The sequence below is a fragment of the Symsagittifera roscoffensis genome, chromosome 8 (genome assembly GCF_963678635.1).
Source record: "Symsagittifera roscoffensis chromosome 8, txSymRosc1.1, whole genome shotgun sequence".
Lineage (NCBI taxonomy): Eukaryota > Metazoa > Xenacoelomorpha > Acoela > Convolutidae > Symsagittifera > Symsagittifera roscoffensis.
Window position 1 is genome coordinate 37,156,151 of NC_087069.1, and position 25,609 is coordinate 37,181,759.

General features: G+C 37.0%; 1 protein-coding gene across 1 annotated transcript; it reads right to left on the reverse strand.

Moving 5' to 3' along the window:
• Positions 1-4,129: 4,129 nt before the first annotated feature.
• LOC134853310 (lipopolysaccharide-induced tumor necrosis factor-alpha factor homolog) lies at positions 4,130-22,261 on the reverse strand. The gene is made up of 3 exons (XM_063869281.1): positions 22,004-22,261; positions 21,117-21,217; positions 4,130-4,420 (listed from the first exon to the last, which is right to left on the reverse strand). The coding sequence occupies exons 1-3, from the start codon at positions 22,132-22,134 to the stop codon at positions 4,269-4,271; spliced, it is 384 nt and encodes a 127-aa protein (XP_063725351.1). The 5' UTR covers positions 22,135-22,261; the 3' UTR covers positions 4,130-4,268.
• Positions 22,262-25,609: the final 3,348 nt, after the last annotated feature.

Genomic DNA, 25,609 nt, shown 5'->3' on the forward strand with positions numbered 1-25,609 from the left:
GATCAAATCGCACGTGCGCTGCAATTTGCAAGGTGAGCTCTTGGAAGTAAAACATAGCTTAATGGGTGCTGGTTATATGCGCTCTTATCAACCTAAATAACTAACCTTCGGGTTAGGCTTTCGGGATTGTTGACTAAAAAAAAAGAAGTTTTGGTTGAATTTCATCATCAAACAGATATGATTTTTTTAAGTTTCACTCAATTATAGGTAATTATGTGGCACAAATTCATATTACATCAATAGTTTCATTTTTGTTATAAATAAAGTGAAATACTTTCCAGAACTTGTAATTTTTGTTTAAGCAGGAAACCTTTAGTACTAGTAACATGATGAAGATAAAAACTTCTACCTTAAGTGATGTAGGTTTTTAAACTTGTCTTTGATTTTCCTTTAACATAGTCCTCTTTCAATTATTAGCTTGATAATTGCGATAAAAAAACCTGTATTAACTGTGATTTTATGGCGATTTAACAGATATTTGAAATTTCTTGGATTTATTTTGAATTGATTAAAGTAGAATTAGGCATAGTGATTTTACTTTGTCCTTATTGTGTAAACTCTGGTTAGATTTTGACAAAAATCCGAGGTTGAATCTTACCGTGACTTTTTTCAAGAAATTTCCTTGAATATTGCTAATATTGATTATTTGAATTGATGTTGTTAATTGTAAATTATGTTACATTTACTTGGACAGAAAGCCAGTTAAATATACATATATACGGTGTGAGGTGAAGAATTCTGGACAGACATTGAGTCTAATATGAATAACTCAATCTAATCGGGTTAAGATAGTGTTTTTTTTGACCAGGTGGATGCATGAACAAAATTGGGTGTTTTTGGTCGGTATCACACGACTTTGTCCGCTACTGAAAGAAAAAAAAACAAAGTCCAGGTTGACATTTCCAGGTTTCAAAGATGATTTTTTTTTAAATTGAATTTTCAATTTATCAAACATTGATCAAGGCATATATAAACATGCCATACAAAAAAAAACAAGAGTTTTAGCCTGTTTAAAAAAAGTTATCCAGAGAAACGGAAAAACTCCAATTTTTGTGCATCGTGGGCTACGTTATGCATACAAAACATTAAAATTTGCATGCAACTTTTTTTGGAAAATGTTTGTTTGAGTACAAAATTCGATTTGAGGTTGAAAAAAAAAACGAAAAAATGTTTGGGGCAATTTCAATTTTACTTGGAAATTTTTTGAAAAAATTGTATGAAAATTGTATGATTATCATTTTTCTGTACATTTGACGTAGGCAATTGTATGACAAGCATTTTCGGTGTGGGGAAATGTAAGATAAGCATTTTCGGTTTATGGAGGTCAAACCGGGTAGTGTGAATTTTCGTTCGTGGAAATATTATCGACGCGAGCGAAAAAGTCGACGCGAACGAAAAAAAGTGTCGCGGAACTCGACACGGCCAAACCGGTGAAGCGTGATTGTTTTCTGGAAATCACTGTATTTCCAAAACGCTGGTCCACCATTAAAATAGTTTATTCGGGTTTAGGGGCAGGGGAAAAAGTATTGTTTGAAATACATCTGAAAACAGTCATCATTTGTTCTCTAACAGTGATCTCCAGAAACTGTTGTTTTAAAACTTTCCTTGTATAAAAAGTCAGAAACAATTTAAAAGAAGAAAAATTTTTTTTTGCTTTGGTTTTTGGATTTAATTTTTTTCCCGTTTTTCTGACTGCGTTGTTGTTTCAATTGCGATGGGTTTTTGCGTGAGTGACACAGAGATAGAAATCTCTGGCGGTCCAGCCTTATTGCACACACGATTATCATTCATTCCCCAACAGCATTAAGACATTCAACTTCCGATAAACCCCTGTATCATTTCCGGACTAACTTCTGGAACTGACTATGGGCTGACTCTGGCGTATGGCGGGGCAGGAGCTGAAGGCTATCCTCAGATTTTTGATTATAAGCCACGCGAGTTTTCTGCAAACACCAAAGGCTTTTATAACCACATGGGTTGAACAATCAGACAATCATATAGTTTTGCTAAAGTAAATCCTGCAATCGGTCTGGAATTTACACCTCAATCAAATAAATATTCTGCCTGAATGAGTTAGTTGTATCGAATCTCTCATTTAAATAATGACGTCACCTTACTAAAATTTTAAACAACAAAACATCAAGAGACAGACGTATTTTTTCAACCTTTTTCTGAAATGTTTTTTCTTCAACTAGACTTGAGAAACTGAGTAACACTTTGCATATTGTAATCAAATTTCAGTGAGCTTTGGCGGGAACACGAACATTGCAGATTTTTCCATATATCCTCTGAAATATCAAATTTGAGGCGGGAAACTTTTCTCGAAGTTTCTGTAGATCCTTGTTACACCGACGGAGATTTTTTTTGGATTTAAGTTTTTCCTCAAATTTTGGAGCAAGAAAAACTTAAGATTGAATTGAAAGTTTACGAAGCTACCAAAATTATCTAATGGACTTATTGTTCCGACTTTTGATACGAAAGTAACGGAATATTTGTGCTCGGAGTGGGTTTTTTTTTCTTCAGACAAATTTCGACTTTTTAACTAGCCATTTTTGACGAATTTTTTTTATCATTCGAAAGCTATTGTTGTCTTGAACTTAAATTTGAAAAAATATTTCACCTGTGATCATTTTGCGTAAAGTTATGATGGTTTAAAGATTGCCATTTTGGCCATTTTGAACAATTTGGGACAATTAACGCGCGATATAATTCACGCTAATACCGCGAAAGCGGAGATTTAATCCGTGTTATAAATCGTTCCAAATTGGTTGAACGAAGCTTATTTGCCCTAATTGATTTGTTACAAGGATAGAAATCTATCTTTTTGTACTTCATATGGCGTGTGGGGGGATGGTTTTCACAAAAAATTTCAAATTTTGGAAAAAAAAAAATTCATTTTTTATGTTATTACTGCTGCTCCATAAACCTTAAAAGGCAGTCGGAACCTTCAGGGCCTCGCCCTGATACGAGCAGTCTTGTATTGATTTTCTAGACGCTACAATCGATCCACTTTTTCCTGCATGAATTGAATTAAGTCGATTTAAAATCCATTTCAGCTTTTAAAACGTACGTGGTTATTCGAATTAAATCAATTTAAAATGGTATTTGAGCCAATCCAAACCCATTTTTGTCAGTAAGAGTACAATTGATACCATACTAAATTGCTTCATCACTATTTTCAAAGTCCGTGTATCAGCCTGGTTTACAACATCTGATCCAAAAGAGAACCTAAGAAACGATCGACAGGCTTTCTTACCGTCGCAAAAAGCAAAATTTTAAATACTCCCGCTCTCGATCAGAAAAAAAACTCCTTTTTAGAATTTCAAGTTATTATCCTTACTATTCAAACTTGTTACTTTTCTTTGCAATGCAAAGAGATGCTCGTTTGCCATATTTCAAAAAAAGATGAACGCTTCATCGAATACGGTGGTAGAGTTGTTTATTCACTCCAAAAATTTGAACTGTTTTTTTTTTGTGATTAGAAGCTTGGTGCACTAGTCAGGCAGATGAGTCAAACAGATGAGCCAGTTTTAGCCTGACAAAAGTTTAATCGCAGTTGTTCAACCAAAAAAAAGTTGATTTTGTTGAGATCCCCAAAAATTTGAGAGCAGATTGGATCCCCAAAAGCTAGAGGGTGATTAGAGGTTTTAGAAAATACAAATGCCGAGACTTTGTTTGAAGTTATCACTCTCAACATTAAATGAGCAGAAAAATTCAGTCGGTTGGTTGGTCGTCCGATCTAATTCTTTGTAGACCACGGACGGTAGTTTACATACATTAACCCGTGAAGCAAAGGCAAACTTTTTTGTGGGCCCAACAGCAGGCGGCATTTATATCATCAAAAGAGAATTAAAAACTTACTGAATCAACTGATATTACGCTAAAAATGATTTAATATATCTCTTTTTAATTTAAATTGCTCTTTATAATCTGTTTTTGAACAAGTTTGAATCCTGGTTGGACCTTTCTTTTCGTGCCTATGCAATGAACCACCTGTACTTATTTTTCAACCGAGCTTCTCCGTAACCTCACATGAGCATCATTGTTGCTGAGCAACGAGGGGTTAAGAATGAATTGTAGTTATGAAGAATCAATTGGTTTTTTGCGGCCAAACATCAACATGCCATTTCTTATTCCAGTCAGAAATTGTGAACGCCATATTTAGCGGTGCGTATCTGTTTTTTTTTTCAATCTGGATTTTCACACCTCTCAACATGAAGTTTTCTATGCATGAAATTTTCAGTTTTTTCCTCCATATTATATTCTTTTCACATCATGGACTTGGATCCTAGGCATGCATTGCAGTTGGGGCAATAGTGGGAGGTGTCTTTGCAGCCGTCAACGCAGAAAGGGATGAGACAACACCCCCATGGCCCAATGAAGAAGCAAACTGCAAGACAAACAACCCAAGCGCCACAACCTAAAAAAAATAACCAACAATTAGGCAAAACTTATCATTTAAAAATATACTGATTAACTACGCTTTTGCATGAACTCCTCAGAAATAGTTCAACGTCAAAAGAAAATCGGTCGTTTCTAGACTGCTTTTTTGCAGCCACGATTTTCAAACGGTTCTTCACGGTTCTTTCAAAGGCGAATCTCAATCTTAATTCTGTGTTCGATGAAATGAAAAGATACAATCGATTCTAAATTAATGATCTTACTACAAGGTTTGAGTCTTACTACAAAACCTATTGACAAGGTTAATATTATTGTTCAATTGCAAAATAGAGTTTACTTCTAGATAAAAAAATTAATGATTTGGAACTTTACAGTTCGAAAAACAGGGTTATTTTGCAAAAATTAACATTACGTTCTGGAAATATAACCAATTTGTGCTGACCTTCTTTAATGGTATTCTGGGTGTGGAGGCAAGCAACTGCAACCTGAAGGCATGCCACCCGGTCAGCCCCATGAGTCAAAATTTTGTAATTAAAATAGAATTTATGGCCGTTAAAATTATTACTGTTTTTTTTTGCACCCCATGAACAAACAACCGGTCTTTATCACAGCGCGACTTACACAGGGTGATTCAAAATGGGTGGTTTTGTGAATGTAATCAATAACTTATGATTGTGTCCCCAACGGTTTTTTTTTCTAAATGGATGGAGGTTTTCAGAGGCATTGTTGCAGCGCAAATGTAAATGTGCGAGAGTATAAATGCATATAAAAGTAAATACATACAGGGACAGTAGCCAAGCGTATACATGGTGCGTCACGGCGGGTTCGGCGCCGGTTCGAATCCCGACTAGGGCATTTCCTTTCTAGAACTCGAATGTGCACAGAACTTGATGGGATGCCCCGTAACCAGGTTCGGTCCCCCCCAAAACCCATTTTAACCGTCTTTTCGCTCTAATTTGGTTCAGCCTTGGTTATGGCTGACCTTTAAAAAGAGCAATTTGTCTCAAGGACAAATACTGGCCATTTTTGCAGCTTGCTTTGAGTTATGCAGTTTATTGTGGCCGATGTTACCGATGATAAAGCTTGTTGAAAATTATAAATTATCGTTATATTTTCAAACTTCCGGAGTTATTTTGCCGAGAAAATACTCATTAATTAAAGTGTTTGAAAACCGATTTTATCACGAAGTGTGGAGATTGACGCGCACATTTTGGCGCCCCACAAGGGACCAGTTGGTCTATTTTTCACAATTTTGCCCCCTGATCCGGAAATGATTACTGAGGGGAATTGGCAAAGTTGACTGCAGTTTATTGTTGACAATTTCAGGGCACGATTTAGGGTAATATTTCGATTGTGCACTCAATAAATCCAACGATAAGGTGTTTTGAGAATCAGGAAAAGAGCTGGCAGCCAAGTCGGACTGTTCTTTATCGTCTAAAGCCGCACTCCTTGCTAACCCAATCTGGCATGACTGTCGGCTGCTATTTGGATCAACGCTTATTTGATCACATTCATTAGAAATATTATCTTGGAATAATTCAATGGCCGCCGATTCTATTTGGAACATGCGGCTGGAAATTGTCTTTGTGTAGTGGTGAAGCTTTTGTTGAGCGGCATCCCGATTGAACCGCGAAGTAAACGAAGTATTATTTGCCACAACCTATCCGGAGTTCCTGGAATTGAGGCCTAGATACAGGTGCTGGGCAGCAGCCCTCAATCGTAGGCCTACAAACAGGTATTCTGACTGTCGAGTGCCCTGTCAGTTACGGACTTTTTGTGCAAGTTAGAGTAGTGATTGCCGAACAATTTCTCTGTGACAGACCGAAGGCTTGACAACCCAAAACCGGTGACCGCCCAATCTCCAAAACCGTCAAAAACTGTAAGACTCATCTAGTTTTTATAAATTTATTGTGCAATAAAATTACATACGGTGTTCTATTGTGTATCCCAACTCAAAGCAAGCTACAAGTGGTAATTTTTTCCAGATACCACAAATTTTTGGGTAATTGTGAACGGATTGAAAATCCAAAAAATTGGACCATAGACAAGAGGTACTGGACTAGTTTTTTGGATTGGTTTACGACTCGAACCTGCTGACCAAAGTTTTCCGAAAAATTTTGGGAAAAAAGTAAAAAAAATTGCCAAAAATTCCTCAAAACGTCCCCATAATTCTGCGAAACTGTGCTGTAACATGACACCAACCTTATAGTAAGTGGTCTGGTAGCGTAATATCAGGCAAATTAAGTTGAGTTTTTTCATCCTCAGGTTTTTTCCGCGTGTGTTGTTGGAACTTAACCAATTTGCCTGATCCCCCACCCACATTGTTGAAACTGAAAGCCAGTACGCTTCAAGTAATTCTAAGCCGTTTCAGCCCGTCCGATTATTGACTTCGTTGCGCGACACTAATGTTAAGTGGCCAGGTACGGTGATAATAAGTGAGTTAAGTTGAATTCTTTCATCCTCAGGTTTACTCCGTGTGCGTTGTTGGAGTTCAACCGACCTACTTAATTTCCCCACCCCATTGGTTCAAGTGAATCTAAGCCGTTTCAGCTCGTCCGATTATTGACTTCGTTGCGCGACACTAATGTTAAGTGGCCAGGTACGGTGATAATAAGTGAGTTAAGTTGAATTCTTTCATCCTCAGGTTTACTCCGTGTGCGTTGTTGGAGTTCAACCGACCTACTTAATTTCCCCACCCCATTGGTACTTTAGCGTAACGTAGCCGTCGCATAGGTCTCTTGAGTGTATGGTATTCATTCTAGGAGCTAGTTCTCTAGATCACGCGCTCCGTACACTATCCGCGCCGTCTCAAAAGCGCGTGAAAGAGACTTGTTTCACAAAGCCCGGTTTAAGCTTGGACTTGAACGCCAGGTAAAAGTATTTGTGGATTTACTTGAGTGAAAATACAGTTTTTCTGAGAGTCGTTTATTTCTGAAATTATTAAGCATGGAAGTTAAGTTTCAGAAGAAAATTAAGAAGTTGTTTGAGAAACGTAGCAATCTCGAAAACGAACTTTATAAATGCCATGAAATAATTTTAGAATACCTAGAGAGTCAGAGTCGTTGCTCAAAAATTGATACTTATATTGAAAAATGTAGGAACTATATAGAACAAGTGGTCGAGATAAATACTGAGTTGATTGATATGGCTGCAAAAAGTGCCAATCCCGACGAATTGATACCGGCACAGGATATGTGGCTTCATAAGTTGACTCAAAGCAACGATAAAGTTCTGCAGGAAGCTATCACATATAAAACAAGTTTTGAGGCAGTAACAGAGCCGGACAAAATAGATAGCAGCTCAAAAGTTTCTCATCATTCTGAAAAAAGTGAAAAACCCCGGTCGCATAAAACAGATACCCGCTCTAAGTTGTCGCACCGAAGCAGCCGACATCAGCAATCAGGTTCTCAGAAATCTAGTTATACCGCCGCTCCGTCGAAAACACTTTCTGAGAAAAAACGCGACTTAATGATTTTAAAGAAACAACAAGAGGAACTTGAGAGGCAGGCAAAGGTATCATTAAGACTGAAAGAGCAGCAAAACAAGATGAAACAATATGTTTTAGAACAACAAAGCAGTTTAGAGTTGGAAGAATTGGCTGAAGAACATAGGAAAAAACTGGCAGAAATTGAGTTGAAAGGGCTTGAGTTAGAAGATGAGTTGTCGGAAATCAGCGAGAATGCTGAGGAAAGTGGTTTAACTCGAATCTCTCCACAACTAACAATAGACGAAAAGGATCGTACGCGTCACTGGGTCGAATCTGTCGACCACAATCAGCCTGATGCTGTTGTAGTTCCCAATCAAGAGCAGCACGTTCGTTCAACAGCTCCTGAGGCAACTTATCCTGCATCAACAAATTACTTGGTCTCATCAAGTTTTACAGGAGTGAATAATGGCCAGGCAGCTTCTAGTGATCCGGGATTGTATTACAGTAACCACATTCACGGACAACAACATAATTTGTCGAATTTGGTTCGATCGCAGGTTTCCGTTAACAATCCAGTAGGGTTACAGCAGGTCATGCAACCTGTTTCCAATAATTTGCCTCAGCAAACTTTTTTGTCCACTCGTCCGGGGCTAGGCAATCCAAACACAGGTTCAGTAGTTCCTGTAACTTCTGAAAACTATTTTGCTCCGCCATCATCTGCAGAAGTTCCTTCTGGTGTAACACCGTTTGTTCCTGCATCAACAGCAGTTAATCATGTTTCTTTAAGTCATCACACTGCAGGATCAGTAGTAGCTGGCTACCAAGCACCTGTAGCCCCATCACAACAACATATGGGTGTTCCCGTTAGTAGTTATAACTTTTCAAGTGACCACTACAATCCTTATAGTAATTTGTGGAGACCAGCTGTTGCTACCCCTTTAATGTCAACTCAACAGCACTACGTTCCTTCGACAACTGTTTTTTCCGCAGTAACTCCGATTGTTCCTACGAATAATTTTGTTCCTTATACAAGTGGAGGGACTGTGTTCTTTGCGCAGCCTGAGAACTTTTCACAAGCTAATCAACCGTTCGTTCCTGATTGTCACGGTAACTCTTCGAATTACACAGAGCCAACTCCCGGTAATTCACCTGGTGCAGACGTCGAGCGTCCACTTTCGACACGAGAGTTGGTTAATATACTCATGCACAGCCGAAAAGATCATCTCCCTGAGTGGAAGCTGACCCAGTTCGATGGCAACCCACTTAATTGGCATGAGTGGTTTGGGCAATTCACATCGACGGTCGATTCAGCCATACTCAGTGACGATGAAAAGCTTACCTATCTGAAAACGCTTGTAGTGGGTAAAGCAAAATCCGCAATCGCTGAGTATAGCTATAGCGGAGTACTATATAAAGACGCATTAGCAACTCTTCAAAGAAAATTCGGGCAGCCGCATGCTGTAGTAGGGGCTCACCTAGATAAACTGAGTAATTTTCCGCCGCTGAAAATGCATAACTCGGAAAATGTAATTGGATTTTCCTCTGCAATTTCTGGACTTGTTGCCGTATTCAAGTCTCTGTCTTTTAACGACGACCTGAAAAGTGTTAACTTACTGAATCAGGCTGTGAGTAAGCTTCCCCCGAACCTTAAGGAGGCATGGTCGATGCAAACCGTAAGACGCCAATGGCATAGACCAACTCTGCTAGATTTCAATGAATGGCTCAAAGAAAAAGCGGAGGGTCATGAGAGGCTGAAAACGATCAATTCTAAGGGTAAGTCTGAAGAACCAGTTAAACAAAAAGTAGTTACAAAAGTGCTTGCAGGTAACACTAAGGTAAGTTCTAAGGATGAGAAAAGTAGAGAAAAGACAAGGTTTCCTCCATGCTCGCTATGCAAAGGGCAGCATGCACTCTGGAACTGTTCCGTGTTCAAAGAGAAAAACGCAACACAAAGGGCTAAATATGTAGCAGAACAAAAGCTCTGTTTTTCTTGTTTACAAGGCAACCATACCTTCCGAAAGTGCCAAAAGGCAAGAAAATGCCCAAAACAGGACTGTGAGAGCACTCACAATGTGCTTCTTCATGGAGCCGAGAAAGTTTTCCCGCCCAAAGAGGCCGACCGATCACCATCGACTCAAACTAATACAAACACTACTTCTGCAAATAACGCAGCTTGTGTTAAACCTTGTGAGGGAACTGCAAAAGGTATTCTTCCCGTTGCGTTGGTAGATGTGTCCTCTGGTTCGGAAAATTCGAATGCACTAGCACTTTGTGACACCGGTTCCACTCATTCTTGGGTTTCCGCGGCACTCGTTGAACGTCTGAAATTAGTTGGTACGCCCGTAAATGTTACGACCGATGGTTTTAACTCAGCCAAGGTATCTAAAACTCAACGAGTTCACTTGAAAGTTTCCGCAAAGCCCAATGAAAGTGAATTTTTGTTTTCGTTTGTCGCTTTCGTTAAGCACAACATGTATATAGGACCCGATGTTATAAACGTTTCCGAATTGCAGGTCAAATACCCGCAACTAGCCCCGTTAAAGACGACTGCGTATAATTACAAAGATATTGAGATAGTTATAGGACAGGACTTCTATCATGCGATAAGACCCCTCGAACATGTCTTCGGAGATGAACTTGACTCACCGTGCGCCGTCCGACTTCCGATAGGTTGGGTCATTAGTGGTCCGTCTCCTGATTGTTCGTCCTTAAATTCTTCTTCCTTTAACTGCGTTACGGACGATACTTCTCTGACCGACCAAATCAAAACTTGGTATGAGTTAGAGTCGTATGGTGCGTTCAAGCAAGTAGATGCCCGTTCCGCCGCAGACAAGCGTGCTTTGTCGATCCTAAAAACTGAAACCGTTCACGATGGTGAGCGTTACACTGTACCGATGCTGTGGAGTGATAATGATGTTAGCTTGCCTAACAATTATTATTCTTCATTAGCCCAATTAAAGTCGTTAGAGAAAAGATTAGATAAAGATCCGTTACTTCGCGAGAAGTATACCGAAACAATCAGAGAAGATATAAGTAAAGGATATGTCATGACCGTCAACCCGCACGATCCCAGCTCACGAGCCGAACGTGAGTGGTATCTTCCACACCATCCGGTTTTGAACCCGAACAAACCCGGCAAGGTGCGCCGTGTGCTCAATGGAGCATCCAAATTTCATGGCACTTCCTTAAATAGATCTCTCTTGGTTGGCCCGGATCTCCTTCAAAATCTTATTTTTGTACTGTTGAGGTTCCGTCAACACAAGTACGCCGTCTCAGCGGACATAGAAGGTATGTTCTTACAAGTTGGAGTACTTGCGCGAGATCAACCGTCTCTCCGTTTTTTGTGGCGGGAGGACCCCACTTCAAGTGTGGTGGTTCACCAATACACCCGTCATATTTTTGGCGCTCGTGATTCGCCAACTTGTGCGAATTTCGCGCTACAAAAAACTGCTTCTGATAATCAAACTGAATACCCCGAAGCCGCTTCAGCCGTTGTCCAGAAGTTTTACATGGACGACTATCTTGACTCGTTCGAAAATACCGCTGACGCTCTTAGCCTAAGTAAAGACTTAGTCGCAATGCTCAAATTAGGTGGGTTTAACCTGACAAAGTTTGTTAGCAATGTACCCGAAGTTACAACCGCTCTTAATCCGGACAACCGTGAGTCCAACCCGTCAGTTAAGGATATTTGTAAGAGTCCAGACCAATCGTCGCATGTTCTTGGTCTCAGGTGGGATCATGTAAAAGATACCCTAGTAGTAAGTAGAGGTGTTGATCGACCACTAGATGAAGCAATTACTCAACGCACCGTGTTGAGTTTTGTTTCCTCAGTTTTTGATCCAATAGGACTGGTAGCTCCATATACTGTGAAAGCGCGCCTTTTACTAAAAGACATATGGAGAATCAGTGGTCAAAAGTGGGATGATGATCTCCCAGAGGAAATTAAACAACAATTTCTAGATTGGCACTCAGGACTTCCACTATTAGGTACTCTGACGATACCTCGTAGCTACTTTACCGAACCGTTCGACCGCTGTGAACTTCACACGTTCGGTGATAGTTCGCAGGACGTTTTTTGCGCCGTATCGTTTCTCCGAGCCCGACTTGCTAAATCGCAAAAGACTGAGTTAGCTTTTGTATTTGGGAAAGCCCGTGTAGCGCCTATGAAGATGCTCTCCATTCCCAAGTTAGAGCTTCAGGCTGCTCTGCTTGCGACTCGACTCAAAGAAGAGATTTTGAAAGCGCTTACTTTCAAAGTAAGCAATGTATTCATGTGGACTGATTCTACCACCGTTCTCCAGTGGCTTAACTCGTGCAACAAACTTCCTGTGTTTGTTGGAAACCGCACTGGTGAAATCTTGGAGTCCACCACCATTGATCAATGGAATCATGTACTCAGTGGTGATAACCCAGCTGATACCGGAACACGAGGGATTTCTTCGGAAGCCCTCAAGGATAGCAGCTGGGTTAGAGGCCCTAGTATATTGACGACATGTGATTGGCCATTCAAGCCGAACACTGATGTCATCAAAAAGATCCAATTAAAAGGCCCACTCTGTGACATTGATACATGCCTTGAGACTGCATCTACGTTTGTTGTTGATGCTTCATCTGAGAAAGCGCCGTCGATCCGTCTGTTTAAAAATTGGGATAAATTCAGCTCAATTGTAAAGTACAAACGTGTTTTAGCGTTTATGCTTCGTGTGCTACCATCGCATAAACACTTCCGTACAAAAACGCTTGAAATAACCGACCCGTCCGAGTTAGATATTGCCGAGCAGAAGCTCATTTATCTCGCTCAGTCCGAATCATTTCCTGCCGAAGTGAAAATACTTCAGTCCGATAAACTGATAACAAAGAAAAGTCGGATTGCTAAATATTCTCCGTTCATCGGCCCAGCTGGCATCCTGCGTTCAACTGGACGTATCAGCCGTCTTGTTGATACCGACTTTGATAGCAAACATCCAATAATACTGGATGGTCGACACCGAGTTGCTCATATGTTGATTAGGCATATGCACTTTCAACATGCACATCAGGGGTTGGATTACATGCGTGCTGTAGTTCAGTTGAAATACATTGTTCTGAAGTTGCGCTGGTTACTTGGGAACATCGAAAATACTTGCATAACATGCCGTAAGCGCAAAGCAAAAACAGTTGTGCCCATTATGTCTGACCTACCGATTGAAAGACTGGGTTACAAGCAGCCTCCCTTCTCCAACACAGGTGTTGATTACTTTGGCCCGTTTCAAGTGCCGATACGCCGAAGTACCGAAAAGAGATGGGGTTTCCTATTTACCTGCCTCACGACTCGAGCAGTTCACATCGAGTTGGTTCCATCTCTCGATACTAGTTCCTGCATCATGGGCGTAGAGCGATTTATTGCAAGGCGAGGTACCCCCAAAACCATTCTTTCTGACAATGGCACGAATTTTGTTGGTGCTCAAAAGGAGCTCCTATCCTGTGTCCAAAATTGGAACAAAGTCGCCCCGGCCGTTTTCGTCCACAAAGGCATTAAGTGGAAGTTTAACCCGCCCAGTGCCCCTCATCACGGTGGCGCCTGGGAGCGGCTAGTGAGAAGTGTTAAGCGAGTGTTGTACGACATATTAGGCAACAGGAGATTAACTGAGGAAGTTCTAGGAACAACGCTCTGCCTAGTTGAACAATTACTTAACGCAAGACCGATCACTCCGGTCAGTTCCGATCCGCACGACCTAGAGGCACTCACCCCGAATCACTTCATTCTCGGTCACAGCGCAGCTAGCTTCCCGTCGTTAAGTTTCGAAGATAACTTTGATTATAAAAAGCGTTACGCCAGAGCACAATCGTACGCTAACGCAGTTTGGTCACGCTGGCTGCGTGAATATGTACCATCTCTCAACAAGAGAGCAAAGTGGCATAATGATTCGGATGTCACACTGAAAACCGGCGACTTGGTTTGGGTAGTCGAACCCGACAGCCCACGTGGGCATTACCCACTCGCCCGTATTGCTAAACTACACTACGGCAAAGACGGATGCGCCCGATCCGCCGATATCAAAACTGTTACGAGCGAGCTGACACGACCGACCGTAAAACTCGCACCTGTTCTTCCGTCTTTAGGGGCAGAGGATGTTGCAGCGCAAATGTAAATGTGCGAGAGTATAAATGCATATAAAAGTAAATACATACAGGGACAGTAGCCAAGCGTATACATGGTGCGTCCCGGCGGGTTCGGCGCCGGTTCGAATCCCGACTAAGTCATTTCCTTTCTAGAACTCGAATGTGCACCGAACTTGATGGGATGCCCCGTAACCAGGTTCGGTCCCCCCCAAAACCCATTTTAACCGTCTTTTCGCTCTAATTTGGTTCAGCCTTGGTTATGGCTGACCTTTAAAAAGAGCAATTTGTCTCAAGGACAAATACAGGCCATTTTTGCAGCTTGCTTTGAGTTATGCAGTTTATTGTGGCCGATGTTACCGATGATAAAGCTTGTTGAAAATTATAAATTATCGTTATATTTTCAAACTTCCGGAGTTATTTTGCCGAGAAAATACTCATTAATTAAAGTGTTTGAAAACCGATTTTATCACGAAGTGTGGAGATTGACGCGCACAGGCATAATTGATAAATATGAAACACATCGATAAAATCTTCAACAGCAAGAAACTCATGTTGGCGAGGCAGCCAACATCATAATAAGCAAAGTTTTTGACAAGTACAAAACGAATAACGTAAAGCGATCGTATTGTTACAGACGAAAAACCTGATAGAGTAACACACTATCAAATGTTGGAAAAGATCATTTGATCAAAGAGCTGTACCGTCGACTGTCTGACCCTTTTGAACTGGTAGAGTTTGTGGACTCACTATATCGCGAGTCTCTGTCAAAATTCATTAACAATGGAGAAATAATTGTTGTTTTTGTTTTAGTAACGAAAAAAGTTTTTACGAGATATGACTGATTGACCCAAAACAAAAAAAAACGTATCTGGAATCCTTAAGCGCTCATCATGACCAACTTACTGTTTTAATGGAGTCTCTTACCAGCTTACGTTCACTGGGGAAATAATCTTTATGAGGAAATAATCCTTTTTTTATTGTCGGTATCTCATCTAACCATCAAAATGTTTTGGTGTATAAATTATTTTAACGTCTTTGGCTTCGTTGTTCCAAGTTTTGCCAACAACAATAGTTACTAATATATCAGGTAATAGTACTGATCATACTACTGCTTCCAAAGAACATCAAGTTCAAGCAATCTTTTTGGAGTTGGACACAATTGTTCTTGTGACCATGCAATTTTATCCATGACAGATAATTTTAGTGAATTAGTTGACAAAAAATGTTTACACTTGTTTTAGTGATTTAAAGGAAGCATTTGATAACGAGTATCGACACATACTTTTTTGAAATTGTTCCAGACGTTTTTTTGAGGGAAATTTGGAAATCTAATAGTTTAGAATTTGTAAAAATTGTTGGGCACTTTTTTATTTTCATAAATACAATAATGATATGCCGTCAGCCAGCAGCATTCATGCAAATTTTAGCGACTGGTGTGATTATGACAAGCTGTTTTTAAACCAATCGACATGAAAAATGATGAAATTTCGTTTGATTTGCAATGGTGAGAAGTGCTTTTTGGGGACAGTGTGAAGACTGAAGTTTCAGATTTCAAACATTTAGGAATAAAGGTCGACAACTGGCCTCAATTTGATAAAGCTTTCGATAACTTTCGCGGGAAATTGGCTAAATTCAATGGAATGCCAATTAGAAGTAGCTAGAGTATTTTTTTTCTCAAAACGTTTACATCTGAGTTTTTACAACTGGTATGCAAAGCCAATAATTACGCATGGCTCAATTAGAAAGCCTCCTTGAAAAAATGTTGCTGTGAAAACGCGTATCGTAAAAACTATTTGCTTCCAACGCATATTTGATCATGTTCCATATATCTTGCATGCATTTGACATAGAGACATCAGACAATTTTTTTCTGAAACTTCAAAACAATTTAGAGAAAATCTGAATCTTTCAATTTGCAAACACTGGAAAATCGACATACTACTTGAGTTTCTACAGCAAAAACAATGCCTACCTCGAAAACGAGAACACAGTTAATGCGACGATCATGGCAAAAAAATTCCCTAAAATGCTGTTTTTTTTAGCAATTAAACAATACGATACGATTTGTAACTATATGATACGATATCACACGATATGATAAGATCTGATTTGAAACGGGTGACTGAGCATTTTAAAGTGAACTTCATTTTAACGACAATACCGATGAAATAGATTTTTCAAATTCCCGGTTCAAGTCCAATACTATCTCGCAACTTCTGTCTTAGGTTTTTCAGGGTCATGCCTTGACAAGCTATATAGCTTTTTGCATAATCCTTGATGAGTTTTTCTGTACAAGCAGTTTCATCAACTTATTGTATGTGAATAACTTTCTCTCATAAATTATCTAATTTCGGCCCATGTGAACAATTTCTTCCTGAATAGACCAATAAGCAGTCTCCCTCTAAATTGAATAGCGAAATCAAAAACTAAAGCCTGCATGTGCTACGCTCAGTCCTGATTGGATGAAAATTATTACTTTTAACTAAGTGATTAATCTCATCCTTAAAAGGGGATTTTTTTGGTTCTCCTTCCATATCGATTACCACTCTGACCTTGTCATAGTTTAATGAATTTCGTCTGTCGAACAAATTAGATACTGTGAACACTTTCGTTCATTTCACAAATGTAGCCATAATAGCAAGACAAACAGCAAGTATAGCAAGTATATTGAAAACCCAAACATACAACGTGAGGGGAAAGGAAAAAAACCAATTAAACTTGAAAAATACTTTGAAATAATCCGACAAGAAATGCATTGTAGATATAGCGACAGCATGAATCGCTCATAAAAAAGAACATGACCATCTGAGTTGTCAATGTTTCCTTCACCAGTTTTTTTAAACAATTTTTCAGCCAACTTTTTCTTGTTTTTTTAAACAACTTCATAGCCTTTTTCAAATGATTCCGTATTTTACTATTTGGATCTAGTGAACAATCACGTGGTTTCCTTTAAACTTAGCAGCATAAAAACATTACCCAAGAATAATTAGAGAAAAAAAACTTGATGAACTGATTTTTTCTCCAATTATGATGGAGGAAAACCTAGGGTATGCAAAAACGTTTACATTTTAAAACCTTATTTTGAACGCTAACTATTGAACTTAAGAGCACCAGGTGATGAAAAAGTGGGGATGATAAAACTCGAAAAAGAAAAAAAAAATGTCCATTTAATTTGGTTTGTACTTTCTGATTGATTTTTCTTCCAGAATTCTTTTCTCGGACCTTGTTAACAAAATCCTCTACAATTTTTCTCCTTAACTCGTAGATCTAGTTCAGAGCTAAAAAGCGACCGGTTTTGAATTAACATTTCATCAACTCATCCTCTAAATTCAGCGAAAAAGTTATTGGAATTTTAAAAAATTTAAGGAAATATCTTTTGGTACTCATTATTTAATTCTTTACTTTCCTCATTCAGATTTCTCATTGTCCTATAACGGTTTGTTTCCATATTCTGCACATTTTTTCCTAAGCTTGTCGTTTAGTTCTAAGCTCGGTCGAATTTTTCTTCTGCCTTGTCGGTTTGATTTCGGCAACGCTTGTTTATAGCGCATGGCTTGTTCTCGGCTGCTTTTAAGCACTGCCATTTGAGACGAAACATGACAATATTTTTAAGAATATATATATTTTTTGAATTTTCAAATTTATGATTCCAAGTTCTTGAAGTTTTTTTTTTGAAATTTCAAAATTTTGACGGCTTAAATTAAAGTTGAATAAATTATTGAATAAGTATCTTACAATTGGCTCGAAATTAGACCAAAAATCAAAATTTTCAAACGGCTTTTTCTTGCGAGTTTTTTATATCGTTCGAACAACGACTGAAAGGGCTTTAATATAATATATCAGTCAACCCTTTCCGATGATTATTTGTGGTAGCTGATTGTGCGTGGAAAAAAAACTAAACATACTCGGAACCAAAGTGCCTCCCCATTTTCAATGGTCAGAATAAAAAATAAAAACTGATATCTCGGATTGACTAAGTTAACTAAGTAGAGTTTTCTCATTTGAATGATAAACGCCAGTTTGATGAAAAATGCGAATCAAACAATTTAATCCAATTTCAAAGTACAATGATAAATAGTTAAAGATACTTGAAAAGTCTATTATAAAGAATATTTCATTGATAGAGTTTGTATGGCTATCATTTTTCCATTTTATAAGAAAAAATGCTTTTCCTACTTCATTTTTTCTCAAAAAATTACAAAAACACTCTAATGAAAGAAGCGAACTGTAGATTTTGGCTAAGATTGAATTGTGTGAAGGTGCAAATCTGGAGAAAAGGAAAAATAATTCAAAATTTGTGGATCAAAGATTTTGTCAGGCACGCAAAAAAAAATTGGGAGAAAAAGTTTGGTGGAGTTCAAAATTCGTATTGAGCATAAAAAACGCAAAACAATTCTTAGGGCCAATTTTGAAACATCTGATATTGTCAAAAGTTGCTATTAACACAGTTTTCATTGAAGGAATTTGTTTTCTCGGCAGTTATAGTTTAAAATTTTTCATTTGTGTAAAGTTGATACACCGATCTTTATCCCGAAACTATTGTAAAATCAATTTTACTAATTTATGCAAAACTGTATAAAAATTGTGCGATTAGAATTTTTCACAGAATCAGTTTATGGCTTTGTATAGCTGCCATTTTTACTCTGTGGATGTCAACCCTGTCGATATAAACATAGCTGGGTAATCAAGTTTTTTTTAAGTGAAATTTCTGTTTAGCGATAAAGAGTTGATGAAAATTCACGTAACGAACAATTTTTTAAAAACTTAAACGTATTTTTAATGATAATGCATAATACAAGATCATGAAAGATAATTTTAAATGAAAACCAAAAAGATTTTAAATTTTACAAGAAGACGTTTTGTATCATTTCAAAAAAACTTGGAGGCACTTAGCATAATGCTCCCGCACTCCTTTTTAGAGCGTTAGTTATGTAATTGATCTCCTGCCATGACAATGATAGCGTGTGAGGACGAGCTCTCATTCAACCTCTAGATTCAGTTCTGCCACAATTTAACCTATTTTGGCTAAATGAAACTACAACATGAGGTTTCTAGATGACTTGAGTTCCAAGAAAGATTAATTTAAAAAATAACTCAGCCTCTGAATCGGACTACGGACAATTGAAGAAGTATTTCAGCTTCGATTAAAACCTATTCTTTTCACAAGTGTTTTTGAAAATTGTTGAATCGCCGAACTTGGTCCTCATGTGATATCTCACGGGCTATATGTGTCCTTTTTCCTTAACTTCCCCCTTGAATACGCTAATTTTATCAACATATTGATTCAGTGCTAATTTCAAGCTAATTTTTGCTTTCTCGATAGTGGTAAACTACTGATCCATCAATGGTTACTTTTCCACCAGATTATATTTGTCTACTACTTCATGCGCTTTTTTCTCTGTAGGGATCAGTCTGAACGATTGACTTTCTAGAGAAAAAATTATAACATTAAAATGACTTCAATTATGATTCTTACTATACAATTAATTTTTATGAGTCATAAATTTGATTAGCTTTATTCTAATGTTTCATTAAAATGTGTAAGGCTGGTATCAAGGATGTTTCCAGTGAATTGAAGTGTCACTAAAATACTGAGGTTGGACTTTTGCATCAAATACACGCACTGCATGTTCTTCAAAAAAATTTCTTCTCTGTTTTTGTTGCAATTTCTGTTATTTGGAACAAATTTAAAGTTTGCAGATTTGAGTATCGAGGCGTTAAAAATGGTGCGATGATTTTGCATTTCTTTTAATATATCCCCTTCACATTCCAATTAATGGCGATCCAACTAACTCCTAAAAAGAATTTTATTGGAAAATAAAATCATTTTAATAAAAAACTTGATTATAACATTTTTTTCCAAAACAATAATATAAATAAGACCAAATTTGGTTTCAATTGAACAAACAATCCGTTTAAAACGATGTGCAAATCACTTTTAAGAAATTCGGAATTTACAGAATTGATAGATTTCGGAACTTGGCAGATATCAGACTGCTCGTATCTCAGGGCGAAGCTCTGAATGTTCCAACTGAGTTTTAAGACAAATTAAAAAACTTGTCTGGTGAATTGTTGACAAAATAAACGTGGAAAAGAAAAAATTTTTTCTTCTTTTTATCCCCCATACACATTTTATCCCACAATTTTTTAGCGTCTCGCATGTTTTTAATAAGACTAAATTGCTACCCTCAACTGAACTTGCAACGCATTCAACCGCCGCTTATGCATGTTGAAAGAACGCAACATACCGCGCGTTAACTATCACAGATTTGCCAAATTAGCAAATTTCAAACCCCGAAACGTAAAAAAATTAACTCGGAGGTGAAATATCTTTTTCAATTTGATCTCGGAACAACAATATAATTCTGATGCAGAGGATATAGAAAATTTTTGTCAAAAACTCTCGGTTAAAAATCAAAAATGGACTAAATAAACAAAAAAACTGGGCCTTGCATAAATTTTACATTTTCTTCGAAAGTCGGAACAAAAAATTAAGTTGGCTAGATTGTGGAAAGGATGATTACCAATTGAGTTGATTTGTGACTATAAAGGAGTCACTTTTTAGTCAAAAAAACCGAGCACTTTTGGTATCCGATTTCAAAGTTCGGACTGAAATTATGAAAAAAATTTAAATCATGCAAAGATGTCTCCTTTTAAACGGATTGTCCTAAACTTATTACAGAGACCCATAATCAAGTATTAATTTTTCAGTTGTGTTTTTCGAAATGCAATAAGAAGAAAAAACACCACCTTTCAAACTTTGAAAGAATCATGATGAGGCAAGAAGCTAAAAAATCAAAACAACACGTTTCGAGGAACTTTCGAAGTTGTTGCTTGCTTGATTACCTTCATAAAAACAATTTTCAAATTTTTTCATCTGTTGTACTTTGGTTTTATCAGAAAAACATACATTTAAAGAAGTAAGTCTCATGAAAAGCAAAAACTCGATATTCAGAAACTTAGGCACACTTATCTTTCAATTTTTGTCAACAATTTTTCTGCAATAAAATCGATTTGTTTTTGCGATCTTATATCAGTTTTTTATCAAAATATATTCATAATTGCCCATAAATGTTGTTTTATTACGTAACCAGTGCCAGAGTTTTCATTTTTGAGGATAGATTATTTTAAGAAAAAAAAACGGAAAATTAATAATTATTAAAAAAAGCAAGAAAGACTCTACATACCTATAGTGTGGTTTACTCTTGTTGTTATTGTAGACTGGCAGTGGACACACTGCATAGTGACTGGATATTTGCCCAGAGACACCGAGTGCTGATGCTTCACTCTGAAAAAAACTAGAGCATAAAAACTATCTACTCAACAATTTCTTCCCCCCTATGATATCGACCAAAGAACATCCACGCCCCTAAAAATATAAGAAGTTAGCAATAACGCTTTTTTATCCGAATTCCAGTTTTTCTGTTTTCTGATTGGTCGAAAGTCTACTTAACAAAACAAGTACAAAATGATGATCGAATGAGAATGTCGTGACAAAAGAAGATAAATTCACACCTTGTTCAAATCTTTTGCTGGTTTTGCCGAAATTGAATTATGGACTGGGATTTGTTTCAAGAAAAGAGGAAAAAAGACTGAAACCCAGATGAGTTGATTATCTTTATTACACCTCAATTCTACCCCAAAATCTATCCTTTCAGCAATTTTTAGTCAGTAAAAAATTACGCCAGAACTACCCGATCAATTGCTGACAAAAGTATATCATGGTGAGCATCTTAAGTAGCGGTCTATGACATACTGCTGTACTATAAACATGCCGAAAATGATTTGAGATGAAAAATTTAATGAAAAACATGAAGCAATATTACAATACGCGGGCAACTTTGAGATCTATTTGAGCTGTGTTTTTACTCATATGAAAACTATATTGCATAATATAATCATTCCAGTAACTAAATTTTTTTTAAATTAAAGTATCTTGAGTAAACACACTCTTCTGCCATAAAAAATGTTTTCAAAAATTCAAACTTTTTTTTGCAAATAACAAAGAGTGATCCAGCTGTTCAAGTTGAATGTGCCACCTATTGTAATATCATCTAAAACGTGTGTAACTTACATGACAGTAGGCGGTGGCGCGTATGCGGGGGGCGGTGGTTGGGGTTGTCCATACATCCCTTGAGGGGGCTGTTGGCCATAGTATGGCTGTGGGTTAGGGTACGGGGGCTGTTGGTTCGGAGGTGCTGCCATAGTTTTTTTAAAATAAAAAATATGAAAACAAATCAGGTTTTGAAAAATCTTCCAATGGAAATGACGAACAGGTGCTCAAGTAGCTTAAATTTTTTTTTATTGTTTTTTATTTGTGCGTTATATGTTATATGCCTTAGACGGTCTTTTTTCCAAGCTCAATAAATGATTCATTGAGTTTTTCCATCATTTTTTAAAACTACCAGGTGTTTTTGCTTTCAGTTTTTTTCTTCATTGATTTTCAAATTTCGTTTTGTTTTGTTTTGAGTATTGGAACCTGATCTAAACTATATTTTATGATTGGATAAATTAAATGTTTTACCAATGTAAAGTATTTAATATTAACCAATCATGATCCATCTAACTAACAACCCACTTATTTGTAAGTGCTGAAGTTACTTGTAATTTCAGCACCAGAGAGATTTGAATTTAACTTAGAAATTAGTTGGACTCTCCCGAGCACTTCAGCAGCCGCAATAAACCAGTATACCCTAGATCTATTGAGCCTAGCAGAGACTAGTTAAACAACCTGAGACTAGATAGTATAAGAGTAAGATTAGGATCGGTATTAGACTAAGAAGTTGCACGAATCTATCCGGCCGAAAATAAGATAGCGTGACGAGCAGACGGTGTACCCTATCCGAAATTACTCTATGAGTTATACACCCCAGTACTAACTCATCTGGTGCGACCATAAGTCTCGAACAAGACCTTACTAGATTAGAATTAACCAAAATTAGATTAGAAATTAGACAAAAACATTTACAAAATGTTATACGACAATAATTTAATTGAAATGTCTCTCCGACTCAATAGATCAGAGCCAATATTCCGAACCATAATAGAACTACCCGGAATTGGAAGAAGACATCGAACCAAAGACGACATACGACAAAGTAGAAACTTGCCGTATAGTTATATGATAGTTCGGCAAAAGCCAGAACAAACTTTTATATTTCGAATACTACTTGCAATGAATTTAGATTTCCATTTGCAAACATAAAACCTTGAAGTAAATCTTCAAAATCATTTCAGGCGCTAAACAAATTAATATTATACAATAACGATTGATAAAAAGATCTAAGATCGTTTTCCTAAAATTCTGCAGTATTATACAAAACATGTTTGAAGAATATTTATTGGAAAATAAAAATAAAAATTAGTAGCATGACAATAAATGGTTAGTAATCATAAATCATCCTGTTGTTCCAGCTTCATCACCTAAAACATAACAGCAATCATAAACCCATTAATATCATCAAAACACTAAATCTTTCCTTTACACAAATTTAAAACTTTATTAAAATTTAAAGTCACTTAATTTAAAATCAGATCATCAAGGCTTATCCTTGGATCTCAAATCATTTTCTACTTAATTAAATTTTAAATTTGATCATCAAGGCTTATCCTTGGATCAAACAGAACAACTTTGTTCTCCCCCACCCACTTAATTAGTGTCTAACGACCTCAAACGTCGATTCACTACCCAACCCTTTCTAAAAACCCAAGACTAATAGAAATTTTTAAACAAAACTAATCATTCAAATTAGGATAAACAGTGAAGAACTTCGGTTATTCATCCTTCACTTGACCCCTCCTCTTACCAGACCCAGGATAAATCTTAGACTTAGTAAGTTTAAAATAGTATCTAACGAACTACTCGCGTTCTAATTATACCTGAACCTTGTGGATCGATTTACTATTCTCCAACCCTTGAACACAATCACTACCCCTAAGTAAGATTAAGTAAGTTAACACCTTAGCTTATACTAGTCACGAGAAAGTAAAAATCATTCTTCGGAATCGATATACTTTTCTCTCCAACCCTGAACAACTAGACCCAGGTTAAGCTAACCAAAAAATCGTAAGAACTAACAGTTTAAGTCAATAGAAATCATTTAACAACCTTTTGCATCCGTCATTCTAAACCTTATGTCATTTAAAAACCTAGGAAATAAACAAACAATCATTTTACACAATTGTGAAATAGATAACAAAAAATACGACCTTGTAATCACACCTCATACACAAACAATTGGATACATTCGAACAAAACGACAAACACTAAAGAGAAAAATAATAACTAAACAAAGACAAATAACACGAAAAAGATTTTCAAAAAATCGAAACGCATTTTCAGAATCAGAAACCAACAGTTTAGACGAACTTTACAAACTAAAAGAATCAATAGATAAAAATTGCCCACAACACGATCAATTATATTTTTCTGACTCAGAAACAACTTCAAATTCATCACAAAGAGGAAAAAGAAGAATAAAAAAGCAGTATAAACACAAACCAGTACATCTATACAATTGGAATCAACCAATTCGACACATTAATAATTACATATTAACAGTCATCGAACGAAAAAATGAGTTCAACGCACACCCCAGGTGACGAAACTCCAGATGATGATGAAATCTTTCCTTTTATAGTAGATGCAGATACTGATAGAGGACAACACATATTTTGTCAAAATTTACTCGTAAATTTATTTGAACCCGGAATCAGTCCATGTAAAACAGAGTTCCCCGATGTAAAAATCAAAAGACAAATCATAGATCACTATCTAAAAGATATATGCAACATAACACAACAGTATGGAATCTACTCTATAGAATTCACTTCCCCAAACCATAATAATAGAACATATACTATTCAAACAGACGACCTTGATTTAGAATTTTCAAAAGTTTTTTCAGAATATATAAAAAGCATCCAATACCATAACTCACAAAGAGCAAACTCCATTTTCACCAATGAAGTTTTCGCACTAATATATAGTTATATTTCGATATTAGAAAATGAACTCCCATTAACAAATGTCTCACCGACAGAAACATCTAAACATTTAAGAGTACGACATGAAATCACACTACTCTCTAGTTATTTAAACATCATTAAAAAAAATTTCACGAAAGACGACGTTTCACAACATACCAAACACGATTTACAAAAAATTTTAGCATGGTTCATAATAGATTATTTTACACACAATATTGATTTAATTGCACAAGCAAGAAAAAATTGTAGACCCCAAAATTCGAACGATGATACCGCTATCACAGAACAATCAGATTATGTTTGGGACCCCGAATGGTCTCATTCCGCATTTATAAACTTTCCACAATCAATCTCAAGTCAAGCAATAGGTACAATATCTTACATAAGAGATTATGTAAGAGTAATACCATTAACAATTGATGCAACACCATTAAACTATAATACATTTTTACCCGATACACAAAATAATAGTTTAAACTCTACAGTCATACACAATGAAAACCTCAATGGAACTAGGAATCTTACTCAACAAGATATCCAGACACCATCACACTTCATAAATGAAGAAATTGTACACACAACAACTACACAACAAAGTATTTCACCAATACGCCCAAATTTAACAACACCAAGAAATACAAATCCTTCACAAACACAGGTAACCTTACAATCAACCGTTAAACCTTCGGTT